Here is a 15,425-nt window from a genome sequence, read left to right on the forward strand (position 1 = left end):
CATTTAGAAAGTCAAATGGTTTAATGATGTCAATTTTTTCATCATACATTTATTGAGAGATTTTTTTTTTATTGTGAAAGTAACATACCACGTCCTCCTCGTCGCTCTCTGAGGGTCTCGTTGGTTTTTCTTGGCGGATCGGCTCGGATGTTCTGTGCTCCTCTTCACCTTCCGGCATCGGACAGTTCCACAGCGGTGGTCGACCGAACTCAATGAACTTGTCACCCTTGCGTTTTTGAAATAAAATATCAGTTTTAAGATATGTATTGTTGGACAACATTTATACAAAGTAAATGGATTTTGCCAACTACAAGGCTGATCCAAATCCCTGAAAATGCAAGAATAAGTGCCTAGTTCTTAAGAAATACAAAAGTTCTCACATTAAAGAAAATTTTTATCTTTTTATGTGATAAAGTAAACTTCATACGTATACGTATTTTTTTTAAATTTCTTATTAAAACTGTACTGAGCAACTAAAAATATGTGATTCTTCAAAATATAAATCTTACACGCATACAAAAGAAAAATACTTGAATTAAAAATGAATAATGATTACTTCTTCAATAAAGTAAGTATTACCTTGGTGAAATGGTGATGGTAGGACACCTCCTGCTTGGAATTGAGTGGTCCGATAGCCCAGATGATTGGCTGACTGACATTTGTGTACACAGGCCGGTCCAAGAAGTCGGAAGCCTTAAGCGGCCGCTGGTACGTCACGATGGAGTAGCCATTCACCAAAGCGGCGTTAAGGACACGAATTGAATTCGTGTTAGGCTGAAAGAAAAAACATTAATAATAATAATGTAAAGATATTAAAATGATTACTATTGTTTAAGTGGTCGTAAATAGGAAATCTTAAACGGTGCTGGTGGGTTCAAACCATTATTTTTAGTGTTTTATTTTTCAATAGTCTCGAGCTTAACGTTGAAAGGAAACCTCGTGAGGAAACCTGCATGTCTGGGATAAAAAACTTCCACATCCATTTATAAACCACTTTAGTGCAACTCGATGAAAGAAACCCCAAAAGTTCTACTCAAAAAAAGGAAAAGAGCCCACCGGTGGGACTATTAAAACTGTTGCTTTGACTTTACTCTTAAATTTAGAGGTTATAAGCATCAGATTGAAATATTATTTTTAGCAAGCGTTATAAAAATGTGTAAAAATTCCAACTGAAAAGAATTCAAGCTAAAACGCAATTTGGCGATTGTGCTCCAAAAATTTGAATCCCGCTTTCTGAGCATGCAGTATTACGCCTGTTCGACCAAATTACTTCAATTTCTAGACTTGAATATTTCAGACTTCCAGACATTAACCCCGGAACATCCACGTTAACTTTTCAGATCTCGCTTCTCAAAACCAGGAAGTTCACTGAGTATGTGTATATTGGGTACGATAAAATGATTGTTTTCTACATAAAATCTATAACCCTGCAACCGAAACTCACCTTCACGGTGCAAGCAATACGAACTATAACAGTGTAACTATTTCTAGTAGATTGTGTTCTGATATAACGTTATTACATAGTTTGATATTATCGATGCCTGGGATCCATAATACTTATGGTCTTCGCTAACCGTTCTTCCTCCGATAACAATCTGGGTCTCGCGAATCAGATTATTATATGATATTATATAAGATTACGTATGGCCTCATCCGAGAGGTCAACGTACAATTACTCGTAGCTAGTAGTTACAGGTCATACCGCCCGAGGTAAATAATGTAATAAAATTACGTGCCTCGTCACTAAAATGGTTTTATGTAACTTTCATTAAATAAATAAATATACTTTTATCAATAAGTACATGGTGTTGTTAATTTAATTTTTTTGGGAATATATAAAGTTCCTCAACATGTCTTATAAAATGTATAAATCAAAAACATTTTTCTTTTTACAACACAATTCCACTAAAGACGAATATCTATCGATGTCTATATTGTAACCAGTTCAAATGTAGGATATACGGGTAGAGCTATTTATTTTCTCGAAGGTTGTATATTTACATCGCTTACAGAGAAAATTACAAAACAATTAACAATATAAAAACATTTTTACAAAGCGACAGATACAGAACAATCGCCTGTAATCATAATAAAGCATAATAACGGGAATTTCATTTATTATTCAGTATTATATACTTTGGTTGAGTCATACAGAAAATTTTATAATATATCGGAAGAAAAGACCTGGCGAAACAACCTCGTGATAAGTTTCATTTCGTTTAATTGAACCTTTGATAAACTATTTAATTTCGGAAAACAGTCGCCTTTTTTTAATTCAGCAGAATTTTTGACTTTTATTGTTATTAAACATAAAAATTTACATCCAGTACATGCCCAATACTGGACTCAGGCTGCCTCTACTATTAAGACTGTAGCTGTAGCATCTAACTTTACTGCTTCCTTTAATATAAACGTGGCAGAACTTCATCTTACAGACGCAGGTGTTGATGGTTAATATTAAATATAAATGAGAAAAATCTGACAGATGCATATAGTATTTTTTAATAACATTTTTGGCGACCGGGACACTGTAACGTAGATATCCTCGATGCGCGGACCATGAAAATAAAAATTTCATGTGTTATGTGTCTGTAGTTACACGGGCTCATTCGCACCTCAAACCGGAACACAACAATTTTTACCAATAAGTATTGCTATTTTGGGGGATAATACGTGATGAGTGAGTGATACCTAGCTAATTGTCTGGTATAATAATGACATCGAAGGACGATCGAGTGATTTACCGCTATTTTATGATCAGGGCAAGAGCCGTGCACTCCAGCGCATTGACTCTTTGCATCTAAATAGTAATCTTCTGAGAAGCCCTTGAGAGTGGTTTTGTCCACCCAGGCGACGGCCACGTCACCGCCCACCATCTGCGAGTGGTCGTCGACGCCGGACACTCCGAACGACATGTATTCACCATCCTCTGAAACACAACGAAGGTTATTAGAAAATATATCTTAATATTATTAATTATAAAAAAATATATCAAAATCTAAATTAACTTTGTACGAAAACCTCTTGCATGCTACTCAGTGTAAATTTAGTCGAAAAAACCGGCTTATAATAAAAGTATCACTATTTAATTTTTTTCATTCAATTAAAGAATATGTCAATTTATGCTGCATTGTAACGGTGTTGCGTTAAAAAAAATACTATTTCGATTCTTTTCGTACTCACTACGCATTTTTTTTTTTATAATTCGTCTTTCATCTTTCTTTCTTTCATAAACAGTTAGTATAAGACTAAACACTGTAGCTCCTGATATTATACAGAGTAGTTAAACATTACGTTCGCCGTACACATTACTTTGTCGAAATTTTAAAACTGTACAATGTGCTAATATTAGTAACTCACTACTAATGCTATCAACGTTAGTATTATACTAGCTTCGCTCCGCGGTTTGTCTTGTATCTAAGGGGTCGCAGGTGCAGACAAATAACCGAGTAAAAAATATTCATTAATTTTAACTTTCATATTTCTAGTATAAGTAAAGTTTGTTATAATGTTATTCATAAGCTAAGTAATGTTTCCGTCTGATATCAAAAATTGGCTCACAAATATCATTCGTAGTAAAACATTGAGTAGGTCATTCGCCCCCATATTTCTGGATAGTTGCCACGCATGATATAACATTTGGATTTGCCCCAATATAATATTTCCTGTGCCAAGGACTAACGCGAATTCAAAAATCAGACGAGGAAAATTCTATTAGATAAGCTACTAAAATATAATCACTGAAAGAATAAACACCGCCACATTCAGTCCAAGCATCTGGAACTTCAAGGTGAGTGTGCTGTCGTAAAGAGGTAAGACAATAAATATCTATACATATATAATGCTATAGTTTCAATTTTTTCCCATAACTGTTGCAACGGCAAGTCTGATTAAGTTGGATCGAGAAAAAAGCAAAACTGGGAGATAGCCTCATTCATAAAATATGACTTTTAGTAGTACTTTAAAGTTACACAACTTTGAAAATATTATTATTCATAAATATGTACAATTGTACATAGCACCTTTCGATTTTTAAATTATTATGTTAAATATGAAAACTTTCATCACAAAATCATTAAGAATCTTTCCCCAAATATGGTGACGGTTTCCAATGTTTAGTGTGTACTCTTTACGGCTTTACAGAACATAAATACCAATATATTAATGTCATCATCTTGTATTTGTGTGTCCTAGTAAAAAATGCTCTCAGTTATATATAATGCAACTCACCAAGCTTAGCGACGAGCTGCAGCACAATGCTGTCGCCGGCGATGGCCCAGCGCACCTCGAACGCCAGCTCGTCGTGGAGCACCTCGCAGTTCAACTTCGACTGGAATCAAGAAACTATTATAAAACCTTCGAAATTACATCAGCAATTGATTGATTATTGTAAATAAATCACAATAATTTAAGACTAGTTTAGTTAGAGCAGCTCATTTTGTCTCAATTAAGTACATCAAATTTAATATACATATAGTGTGGCTATATTGGGCCCGCACAAAACCACCCGGTAGGTAATTGGATGTTAAAATTTATATTCCAACTTATTCTTACAATATTATTGCCTGAAATATATAAAAAAAATGTCTTTATAGAATTAGTTACATAGAATATCAACTGCTGTGCGAATATTAAGGCACCGTTAACTTTCCTCCTGTCATTATTTGTGATCGATAAAATAAAATAAAACGTTTACATATTTCAAAATAACCCGTTTCATTTCAAAACAACTCGTCGCAAAAGTGCATCGAAACAAAGCGACGACTTTGTGAGAAGACTGGGTTTTATAATACTTTAAGTCTCAAGACGATTCGAACTCTTGTCCAAACTCGTCTCCGACCGCGGAGCGAAGCAGACATTACACTTAAAAGATTTTTTCTCGATGTTTGTTTTGTTTTCGCTTCAACAGAAGTTATAATTCGATGTCTGGGTTCTCTCGTTGGCTTTTTTTGTGGCCCGATCTATAAATCGATGAGAAATTTTTGATATACAGTAAATAAGTTAAACAAACGATTCGCTTTGGCTGTTATAAAATCATGTGTATTTCCGAGTGAATTCTGAATAAAGCAATATTTTTCTCGTTTTCTTTTTATCCATCGGGAACGTTTTTATTACAATTATTCTACCGATGTATTTAATAGCGCGATTTTATTGAAAAATTTACTAGCAATATTTTATTGAAATTTCTGTAATATTTTTTAAATTAAATTGATTAACAGATTAAAATCAATTGAAGTTTAAACTGTCCTAGAAATACAGAATATTCAAATCATCTTCGTGTTCAAAAAAGGTTTGTTAGTTAATAATTTTATAGAATATATCACAGACACCGTCTGATTTTTTTACTTTTAAAAATAATTGAGAATCTACATTGCGAGTCAACGAAGAAAAGCTGCTCACATTCTTGCCCTATTCCTCGCGGTCACAATTTGTAAAATGGCTTTATTATTATAAATTGATACAGCTTTCTAAATCGCAATTGTACCCGCACGACGGATATTTTAATAGAAGTAACCAGTTACAGTACAAATAGCGTTGGGGACAAACAGAGCCTCAGACCGCAGCAGGTGCAAATAATTTACTAATTAATTAGACCATGTTGTTATCATTCCATTAAAACTACATCTAAATTACGTGCTGTAAATATTCTTAAACGTGCACACGGATCGTGTAGATCTCAAGGCAAGAACTACTGACTTTTTATGTGTCTAATTTATGTTTAAAATATATCATAAATCATGGGAAAACTGTCTGATTTGATACGTGTATCCATGATTTCGTATCGGTAGGCTTCCAGGTGGTAGCGCCAACGTCCCAGACACAATGCCACAGGACAATCTTTCATGCCGATGGGCGATGTGAGTATTTTTTTTATGGCATAGGTTGGCGTACGAGCATATGGGCCACCTGATGGTAAGTGGTCACCATCACCCATAGACAATGAAGCTGTAAGAAATATTAACTATACCTTACATCGCCAATGCGCCACCAACCTTGGGAACTAAGATGTTATGAACCTTGTGCCTGTAGTTACACTGGAACACTCACCATTCAAACCGGAACACAACAATACTGAGTATATGAGTACTGTTATTTGGCGGTAGAATAATTGATGAGTGGGTGGTACCTACCCAGACGGGCTAAAATATGCAATTTAATTATCATTTTTATATAATTCTGTGTGTATCATGTCTATTGAGTATGTTAATTAAAGTTTTTCTTATAAACATTTAAATTATTAGCTTCGAATCAAATAAAGTATAGTTAAGTATTTAACATAAATCAATTATAAATAAATTCTAAAATTATTTATTAATAATTTTAATAAGTAAATTAACTCTGTCTAACTGTCCGTCTGTCGCTCTTTCACTGTCAAACCACTGAACCGAATTGGATGAAATTTGGCATGAAGTATACTTGAACTCCAAGAAAACACTTAGGGTACTTTTTTACCTAAGACATGACAACCAAACTACCCTGAAACACGAGTGAAGTTGCGTGTGACAACTTGTAACATAATATATGAATGATCTGTTTTCCGTTTTCCAAGAAAATTATAGGAAAGAAAGGAAATTGTCAAGGTATCTCTGACATAGTGATATTTACTCAACTATTTGAATGACTAAATTATTATTATATATTTCGGATGTAAACAAGTGACGCCGGTGAAAGCGGACGCTCACGTCCGTAATTATCTATCGCAAAATGTTTGTAATAGCCATGATTAAAACCGGTACCTTGTGATTTTAAAATCCGGTTAAAAGAAATTTACTTTCGCTAATAACATTTACTAATTAAACTATTAAAGCGTTCATAATTACACATAAATTACATCCCTCCTAAATATTATATATTTTATAGTGGGCTTAATTGCTCAATATTTCGAGAGTAAAACAGTACTCGTTTGAAACCGCCGGCAAATTATTGATACCGGCCGCAGGAACAGCTAGTACCTCGATGCAATTCCGCGCAAAAGTTTTATAAGTTATTTTATTTCAACGTAAACATAAAGTTTCATGCTTTTTTTTGCTTGGAAGAATAGTAATTGGCAAAAACATTTACCATAATGGAAATTAGGACGTCTCTTGAAATAGTAATTATACTGAGTCATTTTGGCTGTAGGATTTGCCAAATCAAATACAAATATATACTAGCTAAAATACAAACACCATGAAATAATTTATTTACTTATGTTTGTTACATGTATCCATATGTCTGATGTAAAAGAGGAATTACTTATATTAGTACTGGCTATTCTCAGTAGAATCTAAATGTCGAGCTAGTTCTAATTTGAATTTTTGAAGTGAAGTGACTTAGAGACGCTAGTTTAGGTATTTATTTGATTCTGACTGTGATTGTCACTTGACAAACAAATCCGTTTGGTTAACAAATTGGCTTATTAGCTCCGTTAATTATTCACTGTCTCGCGGCATCCGTCGTCTGATGGAATCGAATATTAAATGCAGCTCAAACAAGCCGCGCGATACGGCCGCTATCGATTTTCAATTGCTCTTGTCGCGGTAAAGTTACCGAATTAGCTTCCACAGACTCTTCGCCACATAAATATTTGATCCCGCCCTGATTCCCAGCGCATATTCCAATGCTTACACTGTAACGATGAAAAATATACACGTTAAATTATACTTTATTCTATACTGATTTAGTATTAATATTGATTGCAGCTCGATCGATGTTCAGACAGTACGGATTGAGTGTGGTTGTCATTCAATCGTTTTTAAATAGCGCAAGTTTTTAATTCTTAAATATCTTTAGTTTAAATTGGAGTTTATTTTGAAGTGAACTAAAGTTATAGAACTTTTATTTTTATTACGCCATTTATCGGCAGATCGTTGTGGTCTTCCTGGTGCCCGTTCAAGTTCTGCTCGGTGTTTTATTTGACTGCGAATTGAATTTACTTTAATAACGGCACTAAAGTGGGATTATTCAAATTTAGATGTAATATATGTTACTCGGAACTCATCTTAATTGTGGTAGGGTGTTGTACCGTCCTCTCATCTCTTATAAATTGAATAAATATATAATATAAAAATAAAATCTTGGTGCTAGAGTGTTGGTACCTGTCTGGGTAGGTACCACCCACTCATCAGATATTCTGCCAAACAACAGAACTCAGTATTACTGTGTTCCGCATTGAAGGATAAGTGAGCCAGTGTAAATACAGTCACAATAAAAAAAGGCCTCCTCTCCCTTTGAGGAGAAGGTTTTGGAACATATTCCACCACGCTGTTCCAATGCGGGTTGGTGGAATACACATGTGGCAGAATTTCTATGAAATTTGTCACATGTAGGTTTCCTCACGATGCATTCCTTCACCGCTGAGCACGAGATGAATTATAAAGACAAATTAAGCACATGAATCAGCGGTGCTTGCCTGGGTTTGAACCCGCAATCATCGGTTAAGATGCACGCGTTCTAACCACTGGGCTATCTCAGCTTCCACTGGGCTATCTCAGCTTGGAGACATGAGGTAAAAAATAATCGGCAACATTGTCAAACGAATCCGAAATGAAATCGAGACCAATACGTCATCTGTCGGTGTGTATCACTGACGAGTGTGACGTAATCAGGCGCGTGATGTAATCCCACGCAGCACACAGTGATCAGCTTATTAAGCCGAACAGCGATAAGCCGCAGATGACCATAATTGCAAGTGCATGTGAGCGACTTGTCGGATTATCTGTAACGGCCATCTTTACTGCGTGTCCAGCGACATCGAGTATTGATTACATCTTATCGTCGCATCTTTATTACTAGAATATAAAAGAGTACATTTTACGTGTAACTGCGGAAATAGCAATATCGTTTTATTAACTAATTTGGTATTCGTATTTAATAAATAACCGTAGTTGCAAATTATTTAAATATTTCAAATTATTTGAAGTGCACAACAATTTTTTTTCTTGAGGAGTTTTGGAGCTTTTTCCACAACGCTGCTCCAGTGTCAATTGGTGGATATATTGGCAATGTGAAATTCTATGTTTCTTACCTAGTGCTATAGTAAAAATCTTTGATTGAGGCTTTCTTACCCCTATGCCCTCTCAGCTCAAAAGATTTATTTCTTCATAAAAAAATGAACGCGACACCGGTGCAATACTATAGAGTATTAAGTGAAGCGCGTGGTAGTCGACGCAAATCTTATATGACTCCTTCGATATCAAACTAAATATCTAAGAACCGAGAAGTCTACGGTTTCTGATCGATTTATTTTCCATATTCGCGTCAATAAAGCGAATATACTTATATATGTTCTTCACACGTTACTCTAGTATCAAAGATGCTCACGGATGCTCATCGAAGAGCTATTGAGGCGTTGAGACGTTACTCCGGACTAAACAAAATCTTTACAAATCACGGTTCATTTTGATCTAACTGTTATTTACTAGTAAATTGTATAGTCGAAATTAACAGCAAAGTAAAATGTATATTAAATCCATAGTAAGGTAAGTTCTCAGTGATATTACGTTCGTTTCCTTATTTTAGAAAAACTGCTGAAACAATATGTCGAACACATAAATATTAACGTATGTAAATATTATTGGGTATTGTGTCTCATTATGTAGATTAAATAGTTTGAATAGCAATTAAAAATATAAACAGTCATAGTCTGCGATCATTTTTTATATGAGTTAACTAATTACTTCACTCCGCTGAATTTTCAGTCTGACTCAAATAAGATTTTTTTTCATATGATGAGAATTTAAACAAATAGCGTTTGTGCGGCTTAAATCAAATATTTTATGTAAACGGTACGTTCTCTATGACGCTGGAATAGGCTGTCGCGGCGCGGCTCAGACGTCCTGATGGAGTCCTGTGTTTGGTGAAAGTGATGCGACCAGCGGATACGGCACAACGTTAATGATAACCTATACGAACCAAAAGCATCATTGAAACTAACTTCAAACAAGTAGACTCTTCGAAAATTTTCTTTTAAGGCACTTTATTATATTTAATCCTGTAAAATAACGGTAGAAGAGGCTTCTTAAATACAGTATATTTGACGCCATTTTCATCGCCGAAAAAATGAATTGCAAAAATTATGAATTAAAGAATTTGCATAATTTGAACATGAAATGCAATCTATTAATATTATTTTCAATGGTATTCTATCATCTTTATAATTTTATAATTGAAATTACAATCACATTAGTGTAAAAAGCCTTGTTACATTATTGAGGCCGGCGCGGAATATACTGCTATTAATTGTATTTATTTCTAATGTACCAGCAATATTTTATTCACTGATTCCTAAACGTTTAAGTAATCCTAAGATTGATTTAATTATTTAACCACGAATCTTTGATCCTATTATAATGAATAAATTGAATTAACGTTGATTTCATAGATTATTAAATTAAAGTTACAGCTTTTAAATATTTTACTGCTGGATGGAGGATCCCTTTTTAGGAGATTAGCGTATGGACCGTTAAACGTAGTTTGGAATGATCCGTAATATTCTTAATGAAAAATCCATTTTAAAATTTTCATATCGTGGAAAGAATTCTAATATGATTTAATCTGTCTTGTATATTTCTGCGTGTCTGTTGTTAATACTCGGAACACGAATGGAGCTTGCGTACATTGTTTTTCAATTAAACCGTTCCAAACACAACAACGGCGAGTAAGCGATGTTGTACCAAAATATATCGGGCAACGTTTTCGCTGCCCTCGCCATCTTGTTTTTACACCAAACCCCACAAAAGAGGTCTCTGAGAGCAATTCGGAATCCGTGGTATAGGTAATGAGGGTGGAACATCGCATCGTTTGCGTAACAGCCTTATTGCCTATGTTACAGTGAACATCCACTCCACTCGCAAGTAGCTCTTAATTCACGACACACAAGGGTCAAATTGCCCTGCACACGTGTGATACTATCAATTGGCTCTATCAAACTATTGAAAAATAGACTTTAATGTTGAAGCTTAAAATTCATATTTGAACGAAAAGATTCGAAATAATACCTTCAGTCCAAAATTAGTTACAAAGGCTTCTCTGTTCAGCTATTGGAGTATAAACTAGTCCAACGTGGTTCAGGTATATCAAAGTATTTTCGGTTGTTTCCCTCATTCGATTTAAAAGTGTATTAATAGCTTATAATAGCATCAACCATGAGCTGCAAATAGACTTAAAGTCTTTTATCTCAGAGTTTAAGGATTAACATTTTTTAAAACGCTTGAATGTAATAAGGTGTTGTTATTTGTACTAAACACAAATCGTCCCACTCCTGCATGTAGATCTCTTTTCAGGGAGTAATTAGAGTTTATTCTACCACGCCTTATGAATTTTGGGACGAAAATTCGTGCAGCGCTAGCAGATTACCCGACAATGTTATTTTTCTCCGGCGAGATGAGATAAATTTTGCACACGAAACTCAGTGGCGTTGTCCCGAATTTCAACTCGTAAATTTCGGTTAGAGTCCTTGTCTTCTATATAGAAGCCACATCGCCCTCAACTCTCTGCTTTACTAAATACTAGCAACCCGCCCCGGCTTCGCATGGGTACAATACTGTCTCCAAATATACTACAGAATTTGTTTATTTACGACAACACATTAGAAATTTAACAAGAAAAACTTATCAGTGTTTCTTTACTGAATTGTCCATGTATCATATACTAAAACCTTCCTCTCAAAACACTCTATTAGGCGACTTTGTTTTATACTATGTAAGGATACTTGTACATATATTATTTCCCAAAATGATAAAGGTTTTATAACTGACGGCAACCAAAAACTGTTTTAATATAAAATGCAACCCGAAATATTACGTCCGTCGTGTTACACTACGCACTCGCCCTTTAAATCCCTTCCCTTGCTGTTCGGTAGCCGAATATCTGATGTGCGGTCAGTACTACCAGACCCACTCGCTACCACCGATTTAATTACATTCTACTTAAACTATAGCTTACTTTTGTCGTTAATTGTGTATTTTATGTAACTGTTTAAATATTTATTTATTTTACGGAACTGCAATCATAATGAACAAGTGAAAAAATTATACATTAAAATTAATTATAAATGTTTAACTGTCTTAAGCAAGATCGGTCCATTTCTTTGAGTTATTGCAGTCGTTAGTTATAAATGTTATTTGGTATATATTTTTTTAAATATCACATTTGATATTCTAAGAGCTTTATCAAATTTAATTATACATTATATTAAAGTGTCTGTTATTCGGTACAAGATGATATACACCTCCGATAAAATCACCCGGACTTATGCACTTTATTCGGGACAAACTGTTCAAGATATTTCATACTATTAACTGGTGGACTTGTGAAAATTAGTCAGGTGGAAGTGATTTATATTTCTAACAGAGCCGATGCCTGTGAGTAAACATGACCCCTGCCATTAGACGGACCACTTGATCGTCTGTCTTTCCTCCACTCGTTACCATCATTAGCCATCTTCATTCAAATTAAATTAACAACTTGAAAATAACCCAAAGGAGAGAGATTGTCTGACTTTCAAAAAATTGTATTGACGCTCAATTCAGCTTCTTGACTCAATCAATTATAATATCCTAAAGCTTTGTAAAGCCAGAAATATACTGATCCATTAATATTTTTTTCTTTGGAACTCGAGAAGTGCCGCGTTAAGTGAGCACACGATAATAAGGGATATTTATTTAGAACCGGCGACCTTTAAAATTCTCTTACAAATGATAACGGCTGTTTATTTATTAAGACATTCTTAATTTCTTGATAATTGGAAAATTATAAAGTTCAAACATCGTATTTTTTATGTAACAGGGGGCAAACGAGCTGAAAGTTCATCCAATGGAAAGTGACTACCACTACCCATGGACTGCACTGGAGAGCTTCCAGGTACTATGCCTTTAAGAAAGGAGTATTTTTATAAGGTTTGGTTCGGAAAAACTGGTTCTACAGAGTGGTTGTCTTAAAAATCGCGCTGTTGTGGAGTTCCGGACAACAAGATGGTACGGATGAAACTTAGTAAAGTATTTTTATTTAGGTATTTGTATATTAGATATGTATGTATTTTTCAGCGTCGTGTCACAAAGATAACCCCAAATGCTTGACTTGCAAGCAACCCGCGCCCCGGGATCGTACGTTTCGCAGCCGCTGTATCAACTATCAACGTATGTTTATCTCGTCCGTGTAGCCGGCGCTACTTATCATATTTTGACAAATGACGTGTCGTTAGTTTCCCTTAAAGTCACGTTGAATCGGAAATGACGGATGTGGTGGATAATATGTCAACGGTGAAAATATTAACATAAACAGCCTGTAAATTTTCCTCTCCTGGGCTAAGGCCTTTTCTCTCTTCGAGGAGAAGGTTTGGAGCATATTCCACCACGCTGCTCCAAAGCGGAATCGGTCGGATATCCGGATATCCACCGATAATGATGATGAATGATGATGAAAGCATAAAAAAATCAAAAGTCATCGAATTACTGTTTTGAAATCGTAAATGCGGTACCGTACCTTAGTATAAATCATCGTGGGCAGGCTTAATATTTTTCAGCATAAAAGATTAATTATTTAAAAAAAACGACTTAGCAATCACAAACATCTAAAGCATTGCTTAACTCATCTGCATACAGTTGCAAAACAAATGATTTTAGTGTAACGGCGTTTTTAGAATTCAAAAACGCACTCTAATCTTGCGAGCATTCCCCAAACAAACGTTTGCTCTGCGGATCGGATAATCAAAGCGAGCCATCTCTGCTGTCACTTTACACGACACACGTTCGAGAACAATTCCAGCAATTTACTGCAACGCTTGTTCATTCAGCAGATGATATCCATGTATCACGCCGGCTCGGGGGCGCTGGATCGGATTTTCTCTAAAATAATTAACAGTATTAACCGGTAAAGCACGATGTTACCCGCAACTTACTATCGTAACTGTTATGTTTAATGGTTGTCCGTTTTATATATTTATGATGTGTAATAAACTCTTTTTATTGTTTTGATTGTTGATATCATGATGATTAAAGGAATAAATAAACAATAATGATTTTAAAGGTTATATTGTTTTATTTATATTATTTCTGGTGATAAGTATTTCTAGGAACTTTGTAAAAATATTACGTTCTGATGTTTTGTTTTCATCGCATACAGTATATGGAAATCTTCATCTGCTTTGTGTTTCTCTTCTACGCTCTTGTTACATATTTTTGATTTACTAATATTTAAAAAACTCTTTATGTATTTACATATAGAGTTATATCGCGATTTCAGTGTTCCCGCTCACTAAGACATCTCGCAAAATCTCGATAAAGTAGTATGGAAGGGCTCGCCTTCTTTGATGAACAGTAATAATCTGTACTAATACGAACTTATCCAAAAATCTACTTAGTTAAGTAATGCCGTCTTCTTTCAAAAGTCAAATCAACGACGGCAGAAAGAGCAAAATCAGTGTTTAACTTAACGCTAAACAAAGTTTGTAAGTTTGTAACAAACTGTAAAACTGTACTATTATTGTTAGTTCAATCGCGTTTTATATCTTTCCGTTAAGCCAAAGGTTGCTTTAAGGCTCTGAGCGGGTGCCAGGACCTTAACATTTTAAGATTTGTTGTAAACAAAGTAGCTTCTCAAGTTCTCAATTCAAAGGACGAGCGCCGTGAATGCCATTCATCATATTCTCAAGAAATGTGTGCAACGCCTTCGCGTTGTAATATTATGTCACTTGGCCTACCGTGACATTAGACTTTACTTTAATCCTCATTAATTTCCCAGCTCTATAAATATTTTGATTTATATCTTAAGCTTAGAAATGTAATCGGTACTTTTTCATTTTTTGTATTACGAATTACTGTGTTACATTAAATTGGATGGACAAACCTAATGTCTGTGAACAAATGAAATTCTCTTTTTTAATGAAACTATAAGCAGGCGCTCAATTATACCACCTAACAGTAAATGGTCACCACTTCCATCTTTACTCATATTGTCAATGAGCTGAACCTTCGGGACTGAGATGTTATGACCGTTTTTGTGTACTCCTCTTGCCTACACATACTCACTCAAAACGGAACATAAAACCAAATAGCTTTACCACCAAGTATTCTGATGACAAATATGACGTTTACTGCTATGGATTTCGTTGTTACTATTAATTGTTGTTATTTAATTAATGACAGCGTTGCGCGAGCGTCCTTAGGACACATCGCTTGGTACCTCTTAGTTTTCTTAGATATGCAGTATCACATACTCTCACTTTACTCATTACCTTCTGTTTATACGACTCCTTGATATTTTACGTACGTGCTATAACACATGGTTACTATTTTCCATGTGACAAGATGAATTATAAACAATGATATCTAACTTGTGCCTGCTCGGCTTCAAACCGGTAATTTTTGATTAATATTTCTGTTCACTTACTGACCCTTCCAGGTCTGAACGTAACTATAATATTATATTATATTTATGTGACACTA

General features: G+C 34.8%; 1 protein-coding gene across 2 annotated transcripts in view; it reads right to left on the reverse strand.

The window, feature by feature from the left end:
• LOC124539678 (protein Skeletor, isoforms B/C) overlaps window positions 1-15,425 on the reverse strand; it is an 80,625-nt gene that overhangs the window by 5,049 nt on the left and 60,151 nt on the right. For both annotated transcript variants that reach the window (XM_047117000.1, XM_047116999.1), the window contains exons 7-10: window positions 4,231-4,330; window positions 2,745-2,929; window positions 580-774; window positions 89-226 (exon numbers count right to left, since the gene is read on the reverse strand). In XM_047117000.1, the coding sequence (XP_046972956.1) occupies window positions 89-226; window positions 580-774; window positions 2,745-2,929; window positions 4,231-4,330 (618 nt within the window). The remainder of the gene's footprint in view (window positions 1-88; window positions 227-579; window positions 775-2,744; window positions 2,930-4,230; window positions 4,331-15,425) is intronic.

This window comes from Vanessa cardui, chromosome 23, assembly GCF_905220365.1.
Source record: "Vanessa cardui chromosome 23, ilVanCard2.1, whole genome shotgun sequence".
Taxonomy (NCBI): Eukaryota; Metazoa; Arthropoda; class Insecta; order Lepidoptera; family Nymphalidae; genus Vanessa; species Vanessa cardui.